The sequence below is a fragment of the Anguilla anguilla genome, chromosome 1, assembly GCF_013347855.1.
Source record: "Anguilla anguilla isolate fAngAng1 chromosome 1, fAngAng1.pri, whole genome shotgun sequence".
In the NCBI taxonomy this organism is placed as follows: Eukaryota; Metazoa; Chordata; class Actinopteri; order Anguilliformes; family Anguillidae; genus Anguilla; species Anguilla anguilla.
The window spans coordinates 87,825,777-87,852,312 of record NC_049201.1 but is presented as its reverse complement, the minus strand read 5'-3'; the positions used below and the strand labels follow the sequence as shown (position 1 = coordinate 87,852,312).

At 44.1% G+C, this 26,536-nt stretch overlaps 1 protein-coding gene across 2 annotated transcripts; it reads left to right on the top strand.

Annotated features, from left to right (window-relative positions):
• The first annotated feature begins 743 nt into the window (after window positions 1-743).
• Window positions 744-26,092, top strand: ephx2 (epoxide hydrolase 2, cytoplasmic). 2 transcript variants are annotated; one of them, XM_035385579.1, is made up of 21 exons: window positions 744-1,165; window positions 7,227-7,311; window positions 7,485-7,644; window positions 7,756-7,946; window positions 8,827-8,949; window positions 10,553-10,675; window positions 11,889-11,963; window positions 12,734-12,829; window positions 13,136-13,214; window positions 15,232-15,266; window positions 16,039-16,065; window positions 16,318-16,403; window positions 17,885-17,996; window positions 18,552-18,629; window positions 19,728-19,770; window positions 20,210-20,312; window positions 20,866-20,935; window positions 21,900-21,980; window positions 24,069-24,127; window positions 25,648-25,747; window positions 25,779-26,092. In XM_035385579.1, the coding sequence occupies exons 1-20, from the start codon at window positions 1,062-1,064 to the stop codon at window positions 25,730-25,732; spliced, it is 1,815 nt and encodes a 604-aa protein (XP_035241470.1). In that variant the 5' UTR covers window positions 744-1,061; the 3' UTR covers window positions 25,733-25,747; window positions 25,779-26,092. The 2 variants fall into 2 exon arrangements, with proteins under 2 accessions (XP_035241470.1, XP_035241461.1); XM_035385570.1 differs by having other exon boundaries at window positions 745-1,165; window positions 25,648-26,092.
• Window positions 26,093-26,536: the final 444 nt, after the last annotated feature.

The window sequence follows — 26,536 nt, the reverse complement described above, 5'->3', positions numbered from 1 at the left end:
CAGTGAGTTTAAGAGCGAGCCTGTTGCGTTAGCTCCGTCTACCCTCTCTGGCAGACCAAACACTGGTGATGGGTGATGGAAAACGCGTCAGTAACTATGCGCCGCTTGTGATTTTTTCCCCCCCCCGGGAATGTCGCCACAGACACCCAGTTCTGTAATCATAAATAATAATAATAATAATATTAATAATATAAATTAATATAATAATAGGCTCAATCACCATTGTGTTACCTAATTCGGCGATAGATAGTGACTTAACAGGCATGAAGTTTAACCTTCAGGGTCTAAGTTGAACTATGCGGTTGTTCCCTGCACTTGGACCGGTACTTCTCTCTAGGGGTTTCGTCATACTTGTTCCTGGTTATGGTTATACACTTTGTTGTACGTCGCTCTGGATAAGAGCGTCTGCCAAATGCCTGTAATGTAATGTACTGTAGCCTGTAGTGTAATGCTACTCAAGTAAATGTACTTCGTTACTGTCCACCCCTGCTTATAACTTGTCTGAACTCTTCATTTTACCATACACACACAGTGCACAGATGTCCTGAGACTATTCTGCACAGAATCACACAGGGGCAATCAGGTCCCAGCTGATTTCACAGCCCATTATTTAGTCAGAATTATCACGCTATGCTTGCCCTATAGCACATTTGAAACCGTGAGATGATCTGACTGTTTACAAGACCTGTGAACAGAGGTGAAAAGTCCAGGGGTCCTGTCAAGCGTTTCTACCACTCATTAACTCAGCCAGCTGATATCTCCCGGCGGAAGAACTGTGCGAATGAGCAAAACTTTCCATGTCTGCATGCTAATATGGGGCAGTTCCTCTTAATTGTGCGCGAAGTTTATTTTTTGACGCAACGTGACCATAGTGTGAGAGAATGCAAATATTTTATCGTTCCTGACACTGTAGATGGGAGGCTACACGACACGACGTCTGCGAATAAACATCGTCATATATACTTAAGGTCTCCTCCCAGTAACCGCAAAAAGGGGAAACGCTGCGTTGTAAATGCGGGTGGAGGCACTGCGGACTTGAACACGGAATTCAGCGACTCGAAATGGCTGCGAGGAAGGCTGTTCTATTCGATCTGTGGGGCTGCGTTCAGACCCCGCGGCTTCATCACATCTTTAAGAAATACGAGGAGTCCCTCGGGCTGCCCAGGTAGGACAAAGTCGCTAAAAAGTTACCGGCTAAAATCGGTCTGACCTCGGAATGAACACGAAAGTGGTCAACACGAACTTATATTTTTTAAAAAGGTTATAAAAATAAAAAGTTATAAAAATAGCTCCATATAAGAACTTCTGGTCAGTTTACCAGCGGAGTTATCACACTATTATAAGGTTACGTTTATCAAACGAGAGATGTATTTCATAACCATGGACTGAACCAACGTAAATTTTGTTCTTGTTATGTATTTTTATTGACTTTTCGTCATCAGTATTTGCTTTATTAATTTTTGCATTTATGGCTTTCTTTGAATATAATAAAGATTAAAAATGATTGAGAATCACAGTTTAAAAGCAATAAATATCAATAATCTACTGCATGAAAATCGTGTTTCATTTAATTTTTCGCATAGACATGATTTATTCCCCATGTCTTCTATGGTGGATTTCTTTAATATAACATTTTACATTAAAAAAATACAATTTCATTGTTAAATGTGATATAGCAGAGGTAAATGGCAACAATTACCCATAAATAGTTTATATTGTTTGGAATTCCGATAAAGATTACATTGCATTTATTTGGCAGACGATTTTATTGAAAGTGACGTAGAGTAAGGACATGCCAAAGGTCATTGGAACAACTACAAAACACAGGGCCGATAAGGTACAATACTCATTATGTAGCAGTTATCCGTAGCCATGAACATCAAGTCCAGTTCACACAGTAAGCATAGACTTGGTCCGAAAGCTGTGGTAAATCAAACTAGAATGAGGCATGACGACGTGCTACAACGTCAAGAGAACGATACAAGTGCAATATAAGCGCTGGATGGAGATACAAGTGTAACATTAAAAAGCTATAATATATATATTAAGTACATTCACATCCATTTTATATCTGCACTGCTTTAAAATTCCAATAATGTCCTAGGTGTATTTAACACAACACAACACAACACAACACAACACAAATTAACATAACATAACAACAAGAACAGACCATTCAGCCCAACACTGCTTGCCATTTCCCTGACTAAATTGTACCTAGTGCTCTGATTACCTACAGGCTAGATAGTATATAACACTGTATCAAGTCTGGTCTTGAAAACCCTCAGGGTTTCTGCCTCTACTACGTGACCTGGCAGGCTATTCCACACAATGACTGCTCTGCATGAAAAAATTCTTCCTAATGAATTTAAAAGCCTCAATGAAATCACCCTTAGTCTCCTTTTACTAAACTTGGAGAGATTAGGCATCTTAAGTCTTTCCTCATAGCTTTTATCTTTCATGCCAATAATGAAATTGGTTGCACTTCTTTGAACCTATTCCAGAGCCTATATATCTTGTAGTATGGTCCCCAGAACTGTGGTCTTGGAAAAGATATGTATAACTTATTTGGATTTGACTTCTTATTGGCCTTTTTTTTTTACTGCTACAGCACAGTGCCTAGAACCGGAAAGGCTTTTATCAAACATTACTCCCAAGTCTTTTTCAAATTGAGCACATTCTAATTTTGTTCCTCTCATAAAGTATTCCTGCATAATGTTTTAATTTCACACATGTAGAACTTTACATTTAGCTATATTGATTTATATACTACATTGAATCCACTTCTGGATTTTGTTTAAATCCTTTTGGATTAATTTAGTAAATTCCAAACTATTAGCTGGGCTTCCCAAGTTTTGTGTAAATCTCTAAATTTAACTAGTGTGTTTTCAATGTCCCTGTGAAGGCCATTCATATCAATGATTTAAATGTTTTTCACATGTGGTACAAGTTAAATTTACAGGCCTGTAGTTTCCTGGATCAGTACGGTCCCCTTTCTTATATATTGTACTAGATTACCTTCCTTCCTGTTCTCAGGTATTTCTGTGGTTTTTACAGACTGTCTAAGACACCTGCCATTGGTTTAAAGATGATCTCACCTAACTCTTTGAGTACTCTTGGGTATATGCCATCAGAGCCTGCTGCCTTATTTGACATTATGTAATTTATCCAGTGCTTCTTTATTCCCTATCTCAATACCTGCTAAGACATTCTGTGTACTGAATATGTCTTCCTATCCATTAGCATTCCCCTCAAGTAAAACTGTCAACAAAGAACCCATTTAAGGCATCAGCAATGTGCCTCAATAAAACCCCTTTGGAACCTGCCCTACTTTTCAGGCTACCAGTTTGCTAGTCAGTAAACAGAACACAATGGTTACATATAGTGCTTATCCAAAACAGTCAGATCAATTGTTTTAACTTTTTGCACTTAACTTTTTACACATAAACAATTACAGCCGTGATCTTTAGGATACTTTCATTGTGATATCCTCTTTAAGCTTACTCTACAGGGTTGGAGTCCTGATCGATGTGGTCACTTCTGGCACTACGATCCTTACTTCACTCTAGTGTTTCTTTTGCGCCTCTACATCATGAAACCTATGCACTTGTTGTACGTCGCTCTGGATAAGAGCGTCTGCTAAATGCCTATAATGTAATGTAAAAATGTAATGTAAGCATTAAAATAATTATTTTATGTTGTGTATAAGATCATGTGGTTTGGTTTAGAGTGCCTTGTATTCAGACCCTTGACCAATTCTCACATTTGCATGGGCAGCAGTGTAGTATAATGGGTAAGGATTTGGTCTTGTAATGTAAAAATCGCATGTTCAAGTCCCTGCTAGGACACTGCCGTTGTGCCCTTGAGCAAGGTACTTAACCTGCATTGCTTCAGTATATATCCAGCTGTATAAATGAATGAAAGTTGTATAAGTTGCTCTGGATAAGTTAACAAGAATTTAAAAAAATTAAATATTTGCATAGGTATTAAACCCCTGTTCTCTGGATGCTCTAGGTTTACGCTGATAATAATTGCCTTATAAGGACATAATTGCTTAACCATTGGCCTGTTCCTGTGAACCATTTTACCATCACATTTTGCAACATTTTAGTGTAGTTCTTACACTAAAGTGTAAGAAGCTCAGTTCTTACACTAAAGTGTAAGAGTCAGGAGCTCCTTTTTATAATTTAATAATACGACCAGTTGGGAACAGGGAAGTACAGTCTTCGAAAACGTAAAGTCCAGTATATGAGTTTATATAGTTTTCAGAGGCAAAGAACTGTCGTCCCAGCCTATGAGATTCATTTAATCATCACATGCAAAGATTCCATTATTAGCCAATCATAAGTTAGGGTCAGGGAATTCATACCAAGGCTGACCATGCAGGCCTAGAGGTCCTCTAATCCCCTAAAGCACTTGATATATACCACAGCTGGAGTCTATCTCCTCTAGCTTACATTCCAACAGAGACATGGCATGGGGTGAAACAGCATACACTTAGATAATATGGGCTTTCAAAAGTACACTTTCAGAAGTACGTTTATCAAGTTACCATAAGATTTATATGACATTTTATATAATTGCTTATATAATTGTTTTCTGTAATCAACTTTTTAATCATAACCCATCAGTAGACAATTAAAAAAAGAACACATCCACAAAGCTTGCAGACAGATGCAGAGTAAAAATATTTTTTTCCCTCAAAAAATGATATTAATGATGAATTTGTAATTTTAAATATATTTTACAGTCGGTAAGCACTGTTGTCTTTATGTCTGTCTGAGACAGCGCTCCTGCTTTAGCAGCACACCCGTCTTTTCATCATGAGTAAATTGCACAACCGGTTGCGAGGCAGACTTCATTAGGAAGTGCACAGCTCCACCACAGCCAGCTCAGTCCAACGAGCTGCAAAAGATTCTCCAAGCTGCATAAACAATGCAGAATGCTAATGTTAGCTGTCAAGCTATCATTCTTGTTAACTATCAAACTATCTTTCATAGCTAACATTATTCAATTTTCACATGGACTAACACTGCACACATCCAGCCCCCATGAGACAAATCACGTCACTAGGAATCTGTCGCTAATGCATTGCTATAATATACCAATATAATGCAATATAGTGAATATGTATAAATACATTATTAATTAATTGTCCAATGTAAGACTCATCACTTGACATTCTGGATGCTACGATAGCCAGCTTCCTATAGCCAGCTTCCTATCACAGTACGTTCAGCCCAGTACCACCGCACAAAGCTACGAGCTGTGAAAGGACCAGCCAGCCACTCAATTCGACTGAGAAAGGCTAGTGAGGTAGTGTCATGGGCTTTCATTCAGATCCACTTTAACACATTCCCTTCAAAATTCCCATCCACATTCCCTTCCCTTATCCCTTCCAAATTCCCATCCACATTCCCATCCCCATTTTCTTCCACATTCCCTTCCCTGATGTTATTAACCTGGGAGGGCCAGCTAATAGTTTGGAATGTACTAAAGTAATTTACATTTAAACAAAATATAGAAGTGGGTGGAAACCTATGAAATTTAATATAGTCAAATGTAAAGTTATGCCTGTGGGAAATAAAAACTTTTGGGAGGATTACTTAATGGGAGGAACAAAATTGGAATGTGCTCAATATGAAACAGGTTTGGGGGTAATGGTTGATCAAAGCCTTTTCGGTTCTAGGCCAACATAATGCTGGGATATATAACCAAAAGTATTGAGTATAAATCCAAGGAAGTAATACTTATTTTATACAATACATTTGTTAGACCACACTTGGAGTATTTTGTGAAGTTCTGGGGACCGTACTACAAGAAAGATATAGAGGCTCTGGAGAAAGGTTCAAAGTAGAACAACCAAAATGATTCCTGTTATAAAAGATAAAAGCTATGAGGAAAGACTTAAGATGCTTAATTTCTTAAAGCTTAGTAAAAGGAGTTAAAGCGGTGACTTAACTGAGGCTTTTAAATTCATAAAGGGGATTAAGAAAGTGAACTACAAGAAGTTCTTCAGGTTGAGTTCTGTTATAACAAGGGGACATAAATGGAAATTAGTAAAAGGTAAATTCAATACAGACATTAGGAAGAATTTTTTTCACATAGCCTGCCAGGTCACGTAGTAGAGGCAGAAACTGCCAGGACAGAAAATCATGTGGGAGGAAATTCCAGAGCAATGAGGCCAGGCACGCACATGTGCAGTGTGACCACATCCTCACCCCTCTCCTCCTTTATCTGCTTAACCTCCACCCTCTCCTCCACATCTCCACCCCCACCCTCACCTCCATACCTCAACCCTCACCTCCACCCCCACCCTCACCTCCATACCTCAACCCTTACCTCCACCCCCACCCATGCCTCCACCTCCACACTCACCTGCATCTCCACACTGCAACCCTTACCTCCACCCCCACCCACGCCTCCACCTCAACCATCATCTCCAACCCCACCCTCACCTCCATACCTCAACCCTTACCTCCACCCCCACCCACACCTCCACCTCAACCATCATCTCCAACCCCACCCTCACCTCCATTCCTCAAACCTTACCTCCACCCCCACCCATGCCTCCATCTAAAGCATCATCTCCAACCCCACCCTCATCTCCATACCTCAACCCTTACCTCCACCCCCACCCATGCCTCCACCTCCACACTCACCTGCATCTCCACACCTCAACCCTTACCTCCACCCCCACCCACGCCTCCACCTCAACCATCATCTCCAACCCCACCCTCACCTCCATACCTCAACCCTTACCTCCACCCCCACCCATGCCTCTACCTCAACCATCATCTCCAACCCCACCCTCACCTCCATTCCTCAAACCTTACCTCCACCCCCACCCTTGCCTCCACCTCCACACTCACCTGCACCTCCACACCTCAACCCTCACCTCCACCCCCCCATTTTCAAGAACAAGCTTAATATGGTGTTAGATACTATGTAGTCTGTAGGTAATCAGAGCACTAGGTACAATTTAGTCAGGAAAATGGAGAGCATTGTTGGGCTGAATGGTCTGTTCTGGTCATTATGTTATGTTATGTTATGTTATGTTATGTTATGTTATGTTATGTTATGTTATGTTATGTTATGTTATGTTATGTTAACTATACCCAGGTAATTATATTGATGATGATGGTGAGTATACTAATGGTAATGATGATAGTGATGGTGATGATGATGATGATGATGATGGTGTTCATGCTGCATTACTGTTTCAGGAATTTTATCCATGAGACAGTTGTGAAAGGAGGACCTGGGAGTGCTTTGCACAGAGCAGAGCTGGGGAAGCTAACGCTGACTCAGGTAAGCACTAAGCAGAGCTGAAGAAGCTAACACTCAGGTAATCGCAGTGCTGGGGAAGCTAATGTTAACGAATGCTGGTCCCAGTAAGCGAGAGTTTGTTGTGTGTGGAGCTAGTTTTAAGGCAATGTGTTTGTATGTGTGTGTGTGTGTGTGGGTGTGTGTGCACACTGCAGATGATTCCAGAGATGGAGGCTGAGTGTCTAAAGGAGGCTTCCAGTCAGGCCGTGTCCCTGCCTCCCCAGTTCTCTGTGCAGAAGCTTTTTGATCAGATCAGAGAAGCTCTGAGGTTCAACACTGCAATACTGGAGGCTTCTGACAAACTGCGTCGCCATGGTAACACCCTTTATTACAAATATACCTGCAGACTTGCATATGATGGCTGAAGGCTGATGTCATCACAGTGAGTGCTGGTGAGGATGACTACATGTGCTCTTCTTCTCGGAGGCGTGGCCACTTGTGTGCTGGGCAATAGCTGGGTGGATGACTCTGAGAAGCGGGATTGGATGGGCCTGGTCCTCTTGGTCCTGCAGCTGCACTTTGACCTGGTCTTTCAGTCCTGCCGTACAGGGGCCCGACTCCCCGACCCCACCCTGTTCAGCCACGCCCTGCAGCGGCTCGGTGCCACACCCCAACAGGTCAGTCTGCCTGGGTTGAAGGACTGGTATGTGGAAGTGAGAATTGGGATGTGAAGGCTAGGGTGGGGGTGGAGGTGAGGGTGGAGATATGGAGGTGCAGGTGGTGGTGTGGAGGTGAGGGTGAGGGTGGAGATGTGGAGGTGCAGGTGAGGGTGGTGCTGTGGCGGTGAGGGTGAGGGTGGAGATGTGGAGGTGAGGAATGAGGTGTTTGTAAGAGTATAGGTGTGGTGGTGCAGGTGAGGGTGGAGGTGTGGCGGTGAGGTGTGGAGGCGAGGGTGGAGGTTAGGGCTGAGGTGTGGGTGACAATGGAGGAGTGGAGGTGAGGGTGGAGATGTGGAGGTGGAGGTGAAGTGGGGATGTGAGAGTTGACGTGGAGGCAAGGGTGGTGTTAAGCAGATAAAGGAGGAGAGGGGTGAGGATGTGGTCACACTGCACATGTGCGTGCCTGGCCTCATTGCTGTGGAATTTCCTCCCACATGATTTCCTGTGGGAGGAAATTCCTCCCACTGTATTCCTGTCCTGGCAGAAAAGACTTGGCCTGGATTGTTTAATTCTCTTTATCACAAATTTCATCAGTTTTTGTATTAGTGGCAGTAACTGATACTGCATATATTACATCATATGTTTCACATAAAATAAAAGATTGGTGCCTCATGACTTACATTCAACCATGTAATTATCCATTTGATATTTGTGGGTGCTGTGATTTCTGGGGGTATTTGTGGGCGCTGTGGTTTCAGGGGGTATTTGTGGGCGCTGTGATTTCAGGGGGTATTTGTGGGCGCTGTGATTTCAGGGGGTATTTGTGGGCGCTGTGGTTTCTGGGGGTATTTGTGGGCGCTGTGATTTCAGGGCGTATTTGTGGGTGCTGTGCTTTCAGGCGGTATTCGTGAGCTCTGTGGAGGAGAGCGTGGCAGCAGGTCGGGACATTGGTATGGCTGTGGTCCTGATGGACGACTCCAATGAAGCCTTGAAGCATCTGCAGTGCCTCGCAGGCATGCAGGTATGGAATACACAAGCTTTCACAGACCTACTTTCACAGACACACTTATACTCACAAACTTTCAGAGACACAAGCTTTCACTAGCACGCTTTCAACTTTCACAGACCTACTTTCACAGACACACTTATACTCACAAACATTCACAGACACAAGCTTTCTCTTGTAAGCTTTCAGTGACACAAGCTTTCACTAGCACGCTTTCAACTTTCACAGACACACTTTCACAGACACACACTTATTCTCACAAACTTTCACAGACACATGCCTTCACAGACACATGCTTTCACAGACCAGCTTTCACAGACACACTTATACTCACAAATAGGGGTGGGCGATATGGCAAAAATATCATATCACAATTTTTTTCAAGCATGATCACGATCCACGATATGATCACAATTCTTTTTCATGTTGATTTTTAAGGCTATTTTGCAAGTTAATGAACAGTGCAATCAAACTAATATCCCTATTTAAGAAAATATTGCCCTTCAGGGAAACAAAACCTAAAAGAAAAAGAATAACAGAGGACATTTGGGCCAAAGTACCAGATTTTAATCAAGTGCAATTCTGCAAAGTATTAAGTTTGTACCGCTACCGCTAGCCTCTAGCTGTGTGGCTGTGCCTGAGGCACTCACGTGAGATCCCCTGATTGTTTGACTTTCTGCATGCTCTTTGGGGTGCTTTCTCCTGAGGTGATTGAAAAGGTTCGTTGTGTTGCCATCTGATGTGCGAACATTTTCATTTGCAAACTGCAAATAACGGTGTTTTGCACCGTGTCGGTTTTGGAAAACCTAAACCAGTTCTGTATCACAGACGTCAAATTTTTTTGGGGGACCAACTCCTCCATGGTGCCACCATAGGGCGACATAGCTCAGGAGGTAAGACCGATTGTCTGGCAGTCAGAGGGTTGCCGGTTCAAACCCTGCCCTGTGCGTGTTTAAGTGTCCTTGAGCAAGACACCTAACCCCTAACTGCTCTGGCGAATGAGAGGCATCAATTGTAAAGCGCTTTGGATAAAAGCGCTATATAAATGCAGTCCATTTACCATTTACCATGCCGCCATGTAGTCAAATAAAAAAGGGGGAGGAAAATAAATCCAAGGCGCTACTGTTTGTTATTATTGGTTTATTGGTGTGTCTGTTAGGGGAGGCGCAACAGGGACTAGTGAAGAGTGTGATTTTAGGTTTGGCTGAGAAAACAACGTTGGATGCCGTGTATGAGCGTTGTCAGAGCAACTGATAGAATGTGCAGTTTCACTGTAGCCCGATACTCCCGATCTCTCTGGAAAGGCAAATCGTGGAGACATTTTAATCGTTCACGATCTAATATCTTTATATCGCCCACCCCTACTCACAAACATTCACAGACACACACTTATACTCACAAACTTTCACAGACACAAGCTTTCGCTAGCATGCTTTAACTTTCACAGAAACACTTTCACAGAATGTACACTGCAAAAGTCGGTGCAAAATTCGAGAGGCTGTAAGAGTTTGATTTGTTATTCACAGACGTAAACTTTCAGACATGCATTCACTGATGAGCTTTCGCAGACATGCTTTTTGACAGACAGGCGATATGTATGTGGGTGGTGTGGTTTCAGGCCATATTGGTAAGCTCTGTAGAGGAGAGAGAGACAGCAGGGAAGAAGATCGGCATGGGGATGTGCCTGACTGAAGACCCCAATGAAGCCATGCTGCAGCTGCAGTCCCTCTCAGGTGTAGAGGTAAGGAATACATGCACTTTCACAGACCAGCTTTCACAGACACACAGTTTCACACACACACACACACACACACACACACAGTTTCACACACACAGTTTCATACGCACACACACCGTTTCAAACACACACAGTTTCACACACACACACACACACACACACACAGTTTCACACACACACGCACACACACACACACACACACACACAGTTTCACACACACACACACACACACACACTTTCAGACAAATGCTTTCACAGGAACAGTTTCACACACACTTTCAGACACAAATGCTTTCACACACACACAGTTTCACACACAAATGCTTTCACACACACACTTTCACACACATGCTTTCACGCACATACTTTCATACAAACACTTTCACACACACACTTTCACACACACCTTTTCATGCACACACTTTCACACACATACTTTCACACACACGCTTTCATGCACACACTTTCACACACACTTTCACAGACAGACAGTTTCACACACACTTTCATACATACACTTTCATGCACACGCTTTCACACAAATGCTTTCACAGACACACTTTCACACACGATTTCACAGTTTCACACAACATGCTTTCACCATCTTTCACAGACATGCATTCCCACAAATGCTTTCACAGACACTTTCACACACATCCGTTGACACACACACACACACACACATACATACACCCACAAACACACTTTCACTGTCGAAGAATAATCCAGGTTCATGATATCATGGAGAGAAATACAACATCTGCAGTTCTCTGAAAATGAACAGTTTATTCAGCATGTCTATGCCTCCTAGACAGAGAACCTTACAGTTCTTGCAAGGAACAATAATAGTTCTTTCTCTGAGGGTTAAAAAGTTGTGTAAATCGCTCTGGATAAGAGCGTCTGCTAAATGCCTGTAATGTGGGAAGTGATTAAACATGGGAGTTTATAAATCTGGCAGCACGCCTAGACTGTGTGTTGAGCAGCCAGGAAACCACAATAAGGCACTGAGCATAAAGAAAACACTCCACATATGTCATCTTTGTAATTTCCCACAAGAAAGAAGGCATTTTGTTAAATTATTCCACATTCACTCACACACTTTCAAACACACTTTCACAGACACACAGTTTCACAGGTGCATGTGATTGTTTGTGTGTGACTGTTTGTGTTTACCTTTGATTGATTGATATGCCTGTGTCTGTTTCTCTTTTTTTAGCTGTTGAGCTCTGAGGAAACATGTTCTCTTTGCTGTAATCCTGAAGATGTCCCCCACTGCTTTGTCACCATTAAGGTAAAGCTTTATCAGCTGTGGATAAGGCTGGTTCTGTCTCTGTTTCCTGTGCAACTGTTTACGTCTATGACCTGCTCTGATCCCAGCATCTTTACAGAACACTGCTCTGATCTCAGCATCTTTACAGAGTCCTGCTCTGATCCCAGCATATTTACAGAACCCTGCTCTGATCCCAGCATATTTACAGAACCCTGCTCTGATCCCAGCATATTTACAAACCCTGCTCTGATCCCAGCATATTTACAGAACCCTGCTCTGATCCCAGCATATTTACAAACCCTGCTCTGATCCCAGCATATTTACAAACCCTGCTCTGATCCCAGCATATTTACAGAACCCTGCTGTGGTCCCAGCATATTTACAAACCCTGCTCTGATCCCAGCATATTTACAGAACCCTGCTGTGATCCCAGCATATTTACAAACCCTGCTGTGATCCCAGCATATTTACAGAACCCTGCTCTGATCGCAGCATCTTTACAGAACCCTGCTCTGATCCCTGCATATTTACAGAACCCTGCTCTGATCCCAGCATATTTACAGAGTCCTGCTCTGATCCCTGCATCTTTACAGAGTCCTGCTCTGATCCCAGCATCTTTACAAACCTTGCTCTGATCCCAGAATATTTACAGAACCCTGCTCTGATCCCAGCATATTTATGAAGTCCTGCTCTGATCTCAGCATATTTACAGAACCCTGCTCTGATCCCTGCATCTTTACAGAGTCCTGCTCTGATCCCAGAATATTTACAGTGTCCCCCTCTCTCTCCAGCCTGGGCATCAGGTGCACTATGTGGACATGGGGGAGGGGCCTGCTGTTCTCCTGTGTCACGGTTTTCCTGACAGCTGGTTCTCCTGGAGATACCAGGTAAGCTAGAGACACAGGTACACCCCACACAAAGGAACCCCTGAGGCACAGGTACACCCAAGATACAGGTACACTGCACACAAAGGAACCCCTGAGGCACAGGTACATCGAAGACACAGGTACACTACCAACACAGGTACACTGCACACAAAGGAACACCCAAGACAAGGGTATACTACCGACACAGCTACACCTGAGGCACAGGTATGTTACATGATAACTAAGTAATAAGTAAGTAATAAACAATATTTATGAGCTCTTAGAGAGTTATTGTAAAACGAAGGCCGTTTTTTGTTTGTCCCTCAGATCCTAGCACTGGCTGAATCAGGCTTCAGGGTTCTGGCCCTGGATATGAAAGGCTATGGGGACTCCTTAGCGCCTCCTGGTGAGTGCAGCAAGCATGATCAATTATTATATTTAGGGGTCCAAGCAGCGAAGCTGTTGGAACCCCATTGTGTCTGTTAGGATTATTAGGGGTCCAAGCAGCGAAGCCAAAACATACTTTGTTTTCGATTTTAGGTCAATGAATGTCATTTGCATATTTCACAATAGTCATATAAAATCAATACTTGATGTATAAGGGGAGGATGGGGGGAGTCATGTTTTATTTACTGGGCTATTAAGATGGTCAGTAGAAAGGCCTAAAGTAGCTGAGAGCTTGGGTAACACTTTCAGTTACAATTATTTTCTGCAGGTTTATATTGCTGGGGTCAAATTGACCCCAAACATAAAAGTTGTTAGTTAATTTGAACATAATACGAGGGTTAAAAATCGCTCCATAGGGGGCGCAATTGTGCCAATGCTTGGACCCCTCCCAATGCCGCTTGCAGCTTTAATTTATATTATCATTATGTAATATAATAATTATGTGTTATATAGAACATACAAAACATAATTATTCAATTTTGTAATGTATATTTGTGATTATACATTGGAGTATTGCATTTACTGCTCCCTTAAATTTGAAACACAAAGGGCACACCACTGTTTACAGTCTCTGACAGGAAGACTGGTTCTGTTTACAAGATTAAAACATTTCATAATGTGATGACATAATGATGAGAGTTGCCCAAAGTAAACACACAGAGATGTGCTCAACACCAGGGTTCATCATGTGTGTGCTCAACACCAACGTTCACCATGCGTGTGCTCAACACCAATGTTCATCATGTGTGTGCTGAACACCAATGTTCATCATGTGTGTGCTCCTCAACGCCAATGTTCATCATGCGTGTGCTCAACACCAATGTTCATCATGCGTGTGCTCAACACCAATGTTCATCATGCGTGTACTGAACACCAATGTTCATCATGCGTGCTCAACACCAGCGTTCATCATGCGTGTGCTCAACACCAGCGTTCATCATGCGTGTGCTCAACACCAGCGTTCATCATGCGTGTGCTCAACACCAGTGTTCATCATGCGTGTGCTCAACACCAATGTTCATCATGCGTGTACTGAACACCAGTGTTCATCTTGCGTGTGCTGATAAATCTTTTACATGCAGTTCAGAATTCCTCAGTTTCTACAATTTTTGTATTACAGCATTTTCTGAAAAAGTCACTGTCTCAAAGTCACTGTGACCTCATCTATTAACTTTCCATTGGGCTTGCAAAAGGTGTGAAAGCACGGAAGTCTAGTTTTCGTGCTGCCTTGTTGTACATATTGGAGCCAGAGAAGGGCAGCCCTTATATGGTCGTGAAGTCCAGGCCGGGTTCAGGTACAGTGAGAATGACAGTCCGGAACCATTACTAAGCATGTGAGGTACCACTTCCCTGCAAGTGATGTGCAGTGACTAGGCAGTGATGCAAAATGTCCCTAATTGGTCTACAAAATATTCAGAAATTATCCAGGTGACACAATAGCTTCATAAATCTGCACATGTGGAGGCATTAGACAAAGAAAAAACCATTACCATGACTTACATTGAAATGGGTCACGGAAAGACCTATACTGGAGCCTACTACACTGGCACTAGTGAGCAAGCTGTCTCACCAGGCCCTGGAAGTGAGCTTCAGAACCTAAGGCCTGGTCTTGGTCACTTGTACTTCACAGCATTTCTACAGAGGAATCTTCTTGTGCATTGTTGACTACAGTCATAAATACCAAAAATGAATTAAACCTTATGCAGAATCACAATTATTTGTAGGACATTACTACAGAAATGTTTTTTGATTTAAGGATTAGAATAATATTTTTGCAGGTGCTTGTGCGTGGGTTAAATGAAAGATTTGAGGAGCAGTTTGTGCGGGAGGTTGACTCCTGGAAACAGACACTACGCTTCCATTTCAAATTAAGATGATTTCTGGGATGTTTTTTTGCAATCATTTAACGCTCATTCACTGAACTGGGGAATGGTGCAGTAATGGCTGATCTCTCTTCTCTTCTCTTTTCCACGCAGACATTGAGGAGTACTCACAGGAGCAGCTGTGCCAGGTCTCTCTCTCTCACACACACATGCACCACACACACACACACACACACACACACGCACACATACACTCTCTCTCTCACACACACACACTCACACACACACCATACACCACACACGCACACACGCGCACACACACACACATACGCACACACTCTGCCCTGTAACTCTGCCCTGCTCTGACTCTGCCCTGTAGCTCTGCCCTACTCTGACTCTGCCCTGTTGCTCTGCCCTGCTCTCTCTGCCCTGTAGCTCTGCCCTGCTCTGACTCTGCCCTGTAGCTCTGCCCCGCTCTGACTCTGCCCCGTAGCTCTGCCCTGCTTTGACTCTGCCTTGTAGCTGTGCTCTGCTCTGACTCTGCCCTGTAGCTCTGCCCTGCTCTGACTCTGCCCTGTAGCTCTGCCCTGCTCTGACTCTGCCCTCTAGCTCTGCCCTGCTCTGACTCTGCCATGCAGCACTGCCCTGCTCTGACTCTGCCCTGTAGCCCCGCCCTGTAGCTCTGCCCTGCTCTGACTCTGCCCTGTAGCTGTGCCCTGCTCTGACTCTGCCCTGTAGCTCTGCCCTACTCTTACTCTGCCCTGTAGCTCTGCCTGTAGCTCTGCCCTGCTCTGACTCTGCCCTGTAGCTCTGCCTGTAGCTCCACCCTGCTCTGACTCTGCTGTAGCTCTGCCCTGCTATGACTCTGCCCTGTAGCTCTGCCCTGCTCTGACTCCACTGTAGGTCTGCTTTTGTTATGCTAATTATAATCACCTCAATCTTCTTCTCTGTTTTTTTTAGGATTTGATAACATTCCTGGATAAACTGGTGAGTTTAATATGAGCAAACATTTTTAAATATGCGGCAAGCTTAATTCCAGTCACCCCAAACTCACACTGTCCTTCTCTACTGTTGCATTTCACTGAGCTGGACTGCATTACAAACGCTCTCTCCCTCCTGTCTTTTTCTCTTGCTCTCTGCCTCCTCTCTCTTTCTCTCGCTCTCTCCCTCCCTCTCACACTTCCTCTGCTGCCCTCTCCTTCTCTGTCTCTCCCTTTTTTCCTCCTCCCTGCCATCCAGGGGATCGTCCAGGTGACACTGGTGGGGCATGACTGGGGCGGCAGCCTGGTGTGGAATATGGCTCAGTGCCATCCTGAGAGAGTCAGGTATGAGTAAGCGCCATTACACTCTGAGAGAGTCAGGTATGAGTAAGCACCATTACACTCTGAGAGAGTCAGGTATGAGTAAGCACCATTACGCTCTGAGAGTCAGGTATGAGTAAGCACCATTACACTCTGAGAGAGTCAGGTATGAGTAAGCACCATTACGCTCTGAGAGTCAGGTATGAGTAAGCGCCATTACACTCTGAGAGTCAGGTAAGAGTAAGCACCATTACGCTCTGAGAGAGTCAGGTATGAGTAAGCGCCATTATGCTCTAAGAGAGTCAGGTATGAGTAAGCACCATTACACTCTGAGAGAGTCAGGTATGAGTAAGCACCATTACGCTCTGAGAGAGTCAGGTATGAGTAAGCGCCATTACACTCTGAGAGTCAGGTATGAGTAAGCACCATTACGCTCTGAGAGTCAGGTATGAGTAAGCGCCATTATGCTCTGAGAGTCAGGTATGAGTAAGCACCATTACTCTCTGAGAGAGTCAGGTATGAGTAAGCGCCATTACTCTCTGAGAGAGTCAGGCACAAGTAAGCACCATTACACTCTGAGAGAGTCAGGTATGAGTAAGCACCATTACGCTCTGAGAGAGTCAGGTATGAGTAAGCGCCATTATGCTCTGAGAGAGTCAGGTATGAGTAAGCGCCATTACGCTCTGAGAGAGTCAGGTATGAGTAAGCACCTTACACTCTGAGAGAGTCAGGCACAAGTAAGCACCATTACGCTCTGAGAGTCAGGTACGAGTAAGCACCATTACGCTCTGAGAGTCAGGTATGAGTAAGCACCATTACACTTTGAGAGAGTCAGGTATGAGTAAGCACCATTACGCTCTGAGAGTCAGGTATGAGTAAGCGCCATTATGCTCTGAGAGAGTCAGGTATGAGTAAGCACCATTACGCTCTGAGAGAGTCAGGTATGAGTAAGCGCCATTACGCTCTGAGAGTCAGGTATGAGTAAGCGCCATAACTCTCCTAGAGTCAGGTATGAGTAAGCGCCATTACTCTCCTAGAGTCAGGTATGAGTAAGCGCCATTACACTCTGAGAGAGTCAGGTATGAGCAAGCGCCATTACTCTCCTAGAGTCAGGTATGAGTAAGCACCATTACGCTCTGAGAGAGTCAGGTATGAGTAAGCGCAATTACTCTCTGAGAGAGTCAGGTATGCATGTCTGTAATTATTCAATTTTCTGATCTACTGCTGATTCAGGAGAAGTTCTTCTGGGATGTGAATGTTTGAAGACCCATTGCTGAGAAAAAAATGGCTTGTGTTGGGAGGATGGCTGTGTGTGTGTATGTGTTTGCACATGTGTGTATGTGTGCATGAACGTTCAGAGTGTAAGATGCCTCTGAGTGATCTTTCCCTGGTGTTTACTGTTTCCCCTTTGCCTTTATATGTGTGTGTGTGTGTGTGTGTGTGTGTGTGTGTGTGTGTATGTGTGTGTGTGTGTGTGTGTGTGTGTGTGCGCACTCGGTTCACAGAGCTGTAGCCTCACTGAACACGCCTCTCTTCCTTGTGGATCCAAACACCAACCCCATGGAGAGGCTGAAAGCCAATCCCACCTTCAACTACCAGATTTACTTCCAGACACCAGTGAGCTCCATCAGGGAATTTACCCTGCGTACCTGTTCTTATCCATAGCCACTTGCAAAATGCAAATGCTAGCTATGCTAGGAGCATTTACCATAGCAACCTGTCAGTGACACTGCTCATAGTGTCAATGTACAAGCCTGCAACATTTCTAACTGCAGTGTGTTATACATGCAGGGCATAGAGCAGTGTGTTCCTGTGGTAAATGCAGTGTGTAGTGTAGCACATTCCTGTGTTGTATGTAGTGGGTAGTGTAGTATGTTTCTGGCTGCAGTGTGTTGTGTAGTATGTCTCTGACTGCAGTGCACTATATCCATTGTGTAGTTTAGCATGTTTGTGACTGCAGTGTGTAGTTTAGCGTGTTTTGACAGCAGTGTGTTGTATGCAGTGTGTAGTTTTGCATGTTTTGACTGCAGTGTGTTATATGCAGTGTGTAGTTTTGCATGTTTTGACTGCAATGTGTCGTATGCAGTGTGTAGTTTAGCGTGTTTTGACTGCGGTGTGTCGTATGCAGTGTGTAGTTTAGCGTGTTTTGACTGCGGTGTGTCGTATTCACAGGGCGTAGCAGAGGCTGAGCTGGAGAAAGATCTGGCGAGGACCTTTAAAATCATGTTCAGAGATGCTGCTGGTAACGTGGTAAGAAGCTGTCTGGTGCTGATCTAAGCACACACACGGTGCTGAAAAAAGCATTTGCATCTTCCTGATGTCCTTTATTAATGCATATTTGTCACGCTGAATGGTTTTAGATCTTTCAACAAAATGTAATTATTTCATTAGATCAAACACTCAAAAGTAATTGCCTTCTTAGTTACTTAGTCAACTAAGTAACCAAATTTGATAATTAGATTCTGCTGTTTGATTCCAGCCAGTCTTGATTGCAACCAGCCCTGTTGAACCTCATCCGTCTTTATATTGAACTTCAGTGAAGTTGGCTACACATAGCTAGCTAGATAGTGTGCATGCTCTATTGAATTCAGTTCCCCTGAATGAAATAAATGCAGGTGAATTACTGAGCTTGCTAACTATAAACTGTAACAGCAGTTTCCATGGGGGAAAGACATCTTGATGGGAAAACAGGATTTTATACCAAAGCTACCTAACCTTGGCAATCTAACTGTAACTAGCTAGGTAAAAGTAATGTTACTTACAGGTAAAACAGAAAACAGGCCAACTCTGCATCGCTTTTCACCCCCTTGGCGAACTTCAGCTGACAACACCGAGGCAAACCAATTCCAAGATTGACTCAAATTTTTGAACGAGCCCTGTCGGCTGGTCTTTTCGCTGAGCTGTATGTAGGCTTCTTAGCATCTGCCATTGGAGCACCAAGCACTTTCCTGGCATCCGATTCCAAACCACGGGCTCTGTTGCCCCGCCACCCCCTCCCCACACAGAGAAAGGGCGCCACGCCCAGAAATGTCCCAAAAACATAGAATAACAAGTACAGGTAAAAGATGCACAAATTCAGCAAACGTGCATGAAGACTGAGATTGCCAGTGTATCATAGATATGGTACAGTATTGTTATTTTATTATATTTTCAAGTGAAAAGTCCTGCATAGTATGCCTTTAAAAAGCCAACTGCAACAATGGGCGATAGATAGCATGCTCTTTATAAATTAATCTGATCTCTGCTTGTTTTTATTTATCAGTGACAATATGGAAATAAAAATGGCGCCATTTGAGTTGTGATCTGTAGTTATGATGTTACTAATGCCATTTTCCTTTACCTCTATAGGGGAAAGGTCTGACTCTAAGCTCAGCGAATGTCTGTGAAAGAGGTAAGGATGTCTGTTAGTGCAATAAGGATGCCTGTGAGTGAGTGAAGTATGTCTGTGAGAGAATGAAGTATGTCTGTGAGAGAGGTAAGGCTGTCTGTGAGTGAGTGAGTGAAGTATGTCTGTGAGAGAGTGAAAGACATCTGTGAGTGGGTGAAGTATGTCTGTGAGAGAGTGAAGGACATCTGTGAGTGAGTGAATTATGTCTGTGAGAGAGTGAAATATGTCTGTGAGTGACAGGTGTGTTGTTTCACAGGTGTATTGTTTTATAAGTGTGTTGTTTTGCAGGTGTGTTGTTTTACAGGTGTTTTTTTATAGGTGTGTTGTTTTACAGGTGTGTTGTTTCACAGGTGTATTGTTTTATAAGTGTGTTGTTTTGCAGGTGTGTTGTTTTACAGGTGTTTTTATAGGTGTGTTGTTATACAGGTGTGCTGTTTTGCAGGTGGGCTGTTTGTGGGGTTGCCAGATGACATTCCCCTCAGTCCTATTCTCAGTGAGGATGCTCTGCAATACTATATCAAACAGTTCAGCAAGACAGGCTTCAGGTTGGAAACAGCTCAATATGCTTATGCTGGTCTTGTATGCTTATATCAGTGTTATATGCTTATATTAGTGTTATGTTGCATATACAGTACTGTGCAAATGTCTTTGCACAGTACTGTATATGCACCCTTATTTTTTGTTTTCTGCATTAGTGTGTCAGTAGAAAAGAGCAAATTTGAGATGTCCAAACATGCATTTTCCAAAAAATGAAATTTTACAGATACATTTTGTATTTTGTTAAATAAAGTAATATTTTAAGTAATAGACTACTTTTCACTTTATATTATTTTTTCGATATTTATAACCTTTCATTTAATTATTTTTGAAAGCATCTTAGCTGTACAGCATTTTTTTTTTTTACAGGTGCCTAAGACTTCTGCACAGTACTGTATTTTCAGAATAAATGCAACATAACACTAATATAGGACAATACTATACAATGTATTTGTCATTTAATGCTGATAATGTTAATTTAGATAATTTATGTTAATTTGATTTATTCAATATTTAATTGTAATAATGTTGATAGATTTTTTTGGCATCTTTGCTTCCCAGAGGGCCTCTGAACTGGTACCGTAATACAGAGAGAAACTGGAGATGGATGTCTTCCAGGCCAAGGGGGAAGGTGAATATTATTACCTGACCATTATGCATTACACCTGAGTATTACATTACACCTGAACATCACACCTGAGCAGGACATATCACACCTAGGGTTTTCCCTAGGTTTTCAGAGGGCTTAGGCGCTCTCAACTCAATTTTGGAACCGTGTTTTTTTTTTTTTTTTGTTTAATGAAAAAACACTTTGACCAGCGGTTTTCATCAGAAAAAGACGTTACGTGTGAACACAGCCTAACTTTAGCTAACAAGCCACGTTAGATACTAACGTTAGGACAGTCAAGCTATCTTTATGTAACATCAACTAACTGGCTTTGCTGGCTAATGTAACTTAATTCAGTACATGAATATCTATGTAAGTTAGCTAGGTTAGCAATTTCTTTGTAAAATAGGCTGCATTAGTTATATCTTCTCTCTATCTGCTATCGCTGTTAACATCCACAAGAATTACTCCCTAATAAAAAAAAGTTTATATATCATGTATTCTTTGTTGAGGCTTACCTTATCGATGGCTTGCAACTTGCTCATCCGAGTCGATGGTTGTGAGTTTTTACATTAATTCTGATATGTCGCCTAAATGCCTTTTTACATTCATTCAGCTTAAGGGGATGCGCAAAAACATTTAGGCGCTGTGCTTAAGCCTTTCTATGGTAGGGAAAATCCTTACACCTGATCATTACACATTACCCCTGAATATTACACCTGAAATTTACACATGACAGACAGACAGACGTAGGCACACACACACTCACACACACACACGCACACACACAAACACACACTCACACACACACACACACACACGCAAACACACACTCACACACACACACACACACACACACACACTCACACACACACACACGCACACACACAAACACACACTCACACACACACACACACACACGCAAACACACACTCACACACACACACACACACACACACCCATAATAGCAGTGTTTTTCTGTCTGTAGATACTGATGCCCTCCCTGATGGTGACGGCAGGGATGGACCAGATCCTCCTTCCCAAATTCTCCAGCGGCATGGAGACCATGGTGAGACCTGAGAGAGCTGCTCTGTCCCAGCGCTCACCTAGAGCAGTGTTTCAGATCCCCTCTGTCCCAGCGCTCACCTAGAGCAGTGTTTCAGATCCCCTCTGTCTCAGTGCTCAGCGCTCAGCTAGAGCAGTGTTTCAGACCCCCTCTGTCCCAGCGCTCAGCTAGAGCAGTGTTTCAGATCCCCTCTGTCCCAGCGCTCAGCGCTCAGCTAGAGCAGTGTTTCAGACCCCCTCTGTCCCAGCGCTCAGCGCTCAGCTAGAGCAGTGTTTCAGACCCCCTCTGTCCCAGCGCACAGCGCTCAGCTAGAGCAGTGTTTCAGACCCCCTCTGTCCCAGCGCTCAGCGCTCAGCTAGAGCAGTGTTTCAGACCCCCTCTGTCCCAGCGCTCAGCGCTCAGCTAGAGCAGTGTTTCAGATCCCCTCTGTCCCAGCGCTCAGCTAGAGCAGTGTTTCAGATCCCCTCTGTCTCAGTGCTCAGCTAGAGCAGTGTTTCAGATCCCCTCTGTCCCAGCACTCAGTGCTCAGCTAGAGCAGTGTTTCAGACCCCCTCTGTCCCAGCGCTCAGCTAGAGCAGTGTTTCAGGCCCCCTCTGTCCCAGCGCTCAGCTAGAGCAGTGTTTCAGACCCCCTCTGTCCCAGCGCTCAGCGTTCAGCTAGAGCAGTGTTTCAGACCCCCTCTGTCCCAGCGCTCAGCGCTCAGCTAGAGCAGTGTTTCAGACCCCCTCTGTCCCAGCGCTTAGCTAGAGCAGTGTTTCAGATCCCCTCTGTCCCAGCACTCAGCTAGAGCAGTGTTTCAGATCCCCTCTGTCCCAGCGCTCAGCTAGAGCAGTGTTTCAGACCCCCTCTGTCCCAGCGCTCAGCTAGAGCAGTGTTTCAGACCCCCTCTGTCCCAGCGCTCAGCTAGAGCAGTGTTTCAGGCCCCTTCTGTCCCAGCGCTCAGCTAGAGCAGTGTTTCAGATCCCCTCTGTCCCAGCGCTCAGCGCTCAGCTAGAGCAGTGTTTCAGATCCCCTCTGTCCCAGCGCTCAGCGCTCAGCTAGAGCAGTGTTTCAGACCCCCTCTGTCCCAGCGCTCAGTGCTCAGCTAGAGCAGTGTTTCAGATCCCCTCTGTCCCAGCGCTCAGCTAGAGCAGTGTTTCAGATCCCCTCTGTCCCAGCGCTCAGCGCTCAGCTAGAGCAGTGTTTCAGACCCCCTCTGTCCCAGCGCTCAGCTAGAGCAGTGTTTCAGATCCCCTCTGTCTCAGTGCTCAGCTAGAGCAGTGCTTCAGATCCCCTCTGTCCCAGCGCTCAGCTAGAGCAGTGTTTCAGACCCCCTCTGTCCCAGCGCTCAGCTAGAGCAGTGTTTCAGATCCCCTCTGTCTCAGTGCTCAGCTAGAGCAGTGTTTCAGGCCCCCTCTGTCCCAGCGCTCAGCTAGAGCAGTGTTTCAAATCCCCTCTGTCCCAGCGCTCAGCGCTCATCTAGAGCAGTGTTTCAGACCCCCTCTGTCCCAGCGCTCAGCTAGAGCAGTGTTTCAGATCCCCTCTGTCCCAGCGCTCAGCGCTCATCTAGAGCAGTGTTTCAGACCCCCTCTGTCCCAGCGCTCAGCTAGAGCAGTGTTTCAGACCCCCTGTGTCCCAGCGCTCAGCTCTCAGCTAGAGCAGTGTTTCAGACCCCCTCTGTCTCAGTGCTCAACGCTCAGCTAGAGCAGTGTTTCAGATCCCCTCTGTCCCAGCGCTCAGCTAGAGCAGTGTTTCAGGCCCCCTCTGTCCCAGTGCTCAGCGCTCAGCTAGAGCAGTGTTTCAGACCCCCTCTGTCCCAGCGCTCAACGCTCAGCTAGAGCAGTGTTTCAGACCCCCTCTGTCCCAGCGCTCAGTGCTCAGCTAGAGCAGTGTTTCAGATCCCCTCTGTCCCAGCGCTCAGCACTCAGCTAGAGCAGTGTTTCAGATCCCCTCTGTCCCAGCGCTCAGTGCTCAGCTAGAGCAGTGTTTCAGGCCCCCTCTGTCCCAGCGCTCAGCTAGAGCAGTGTTTCAGATCCCCTCTGTCCCATTCAAGCCACAGGATGGAAGCAGTTAAACACTCATATGAGCTACGTGTCTTTCTCTTGTGTGAAGATACCCAACTTAACCCGAGGGCACATTGAAGACTGTGGCCATTGGACCCAGATTGAGAGGTGAGGGCTTCCTGGAGCAGACCTTGTTTTAATGCATGTCCCAGGGGCCTTTCTCAGGACCCCTCTAAAGGTGGCCTCTATACGCCTGATCATGTTGTCAGCCTTTTTCATGTCAATCTCCAAACTCAGAATCTGGAAAAACTTTTAAAAGCCGACTAAGTAGCAAATGAGTTAAACAGCAAATGTGTAGCATGAGCAGGAGCAAGGGAATTGGAGAGAAACTACGCCCTGATGTTATGAACGCATTCAGGCATTCATGCATTTTGTAACGCATTTTATAAGGGCTTATTATTTGAAGCATGCAGGGCTTGGTGTTTGCAGCGTGCAGGGCTTAGTGTTTGCAGCGTGCAGGGCTTAGTGTATGCAGCGTGCAGGGCTTAGTGTATGCAGCATGCAGTACTTAGTGTATGCAGCATGCAGGGCTTAGTGTATGCAGCATGCAGGGCTTAGTGTATGCAGCATGCAGGGCTTAGTGTTTGCAGCATGCAGGGCTTAGTGTATGCAGCATGTAGGGCTTAGTGTATGCAGCATGCAGGGCTTAGTGTATGCAGCATGCAGGGCTTAGTGTATGCAGCATGCAGGGCTTAGTGTATGCAGCATGCAGGGCTTAGTGTTTGCAGCATGCAGGGCTTAGTGTATGCAGCACGTAGGGCTTAGTGTATGCAGCATGCAGGGCTTAGTGTATGCAGCGTGCAGGGCTTAGTGTATGCAGCATGCAGGGCTTAGTGTATGCAGCATGCAGGGCTTAGTGTATGCAGCATGCAGGGCTTAGTGTATGCAGCATGCAGGGCTTAGTGTATGCAGCATGCAGGGCTTAGTGTTTGCAGCATGCAGGGCTTAGTGTTTGCTTCCAGCGGTGGGCTTATGGGTCTCCATACAATTTGAAGTACGAATGATTTACAATGCTAGTAAATCTCTGTTCTTTATTCTGATTTGTCCTATATATATCTAACACAGCTTGTGTCAGCAAACAGAAGTGAGCATGCTTCTGCATGCGCCTATCTTTCTTTCTGTGTGCGTGCATGTATGGGTATGTGTGTGTGTGTGTGTGCTAATTATTATTATTATTATTGTTATTATTATGTGCATGTGCGTGTGCCTATATGTGCATATGTGCACTTATTATTATTATTATTATTATTATTATTATTATTATTAATAATAACATTGTGTGTGTGCTTATTATTAATATTAATAATAATATTGTGTGTGCGTATTATTATTATTATTATTATCATGATTATTATAATTATTATTATATGTTTGTGCTTTTTATTATGATTATTATTATTATTATGATTATTATGATTATTATTATGTGTGTGTGCTTATTATTATTAGTATTATTATGATTATTATGATTATGATTATTATGTGTGTGTGTTTATTATTATTATTATTATTATGATTATGATCGTGAGTATTATTATTATTATTATTATTATTATTAGGGTTATGATTATTATTCTTATTTTGATTATATTATGATTATTATTATGTGTGTGTGCTTGCTTTTCCAGGCCTGTTGAACTCAATAAGATTCTGCTCTCCTGGCTGAAGGACGTGCATCAGAAAGCTGCCATCCCGCTGTGCCCAAAGCTGTGAAACCTCTGACTCACCATGCATGGACCAATCAGCAGGGAGAGTAAACATGCATGGACCAATCAGCAGGGAGAGTAAACATGCATGGACCAATCAGCAGGGAGAGTAAACATGCATGGACCAATCAACAGGCAGAGTAAACATGCATAGCCCAATTAGGAAGGAGAGGCAGATATTACATGTTTAATTGCTTGTGAGAGATATCACAGATGTTTTATTAATTGATGCACTGTCCCATCCTTTGCTAAGGTCTAGTGTTTGAGCAACTGCTGAACACTGTGCCTTTGCTAAGGCCTAGAGTTGAAGTATCTGCGGTATAATTTCCCTTTCTAATTATTCATTAAAAAGCTTCAAATACTTGTGTACAAGTGTCCTGTGTCCTACAGGGATGTGGTGTGCATGCTTGCATGCACACACACACAGACACACAGAAACACACGCACACACACACACGCACACTCACACACACACACAGACACGCACACAGACACACGCACACACACACACAAAGACAGACATGCACATAGACTAACAGAAACCCAGACACACACTCACGCACGCACGCACACACACGCGCTCACATATACACACACAGACACACACACATGCACATACACACACGCTCACACACACACATAAAGACACACAGACACACACACAGACATACAAACACACACATACACACACACAGACACACAGAAACACAGACACACACACACACATACACACACACACACGCTCACACACAGACACACAGAAACACACACACAGACACACACACTCACACACACGCACACACGCACGCAC

What these genes read in the sequence shown, in the direction of transcription:
- ephx2 (XM_035385579.1), top strand. Translation starts at nt 1,062, where the DNA reads ATGGCTGCGAGGAAGGCTGTTCTATTCGATCTGTGGGGCTGCGTTCAG. An exon ending in TCGGTGCCACACCCCAACAG is followed by an intron (nt 7,947 to 8,826) that starts GTCAGTCTGCCT and finishes CTGTGCTTTCAG; the next exon opens with GCGGTATTCGTGAGCTCTGT. An exon ending in AGCGAATGTCTGTGAAAGAG is followed by an intron (nt 19,771 to 20,209) that starts GTAAGGATGTCT and finishes GCTGTTTTGCAG; the next exon opens with GTGGGCTGTTTGTGGGGTTG.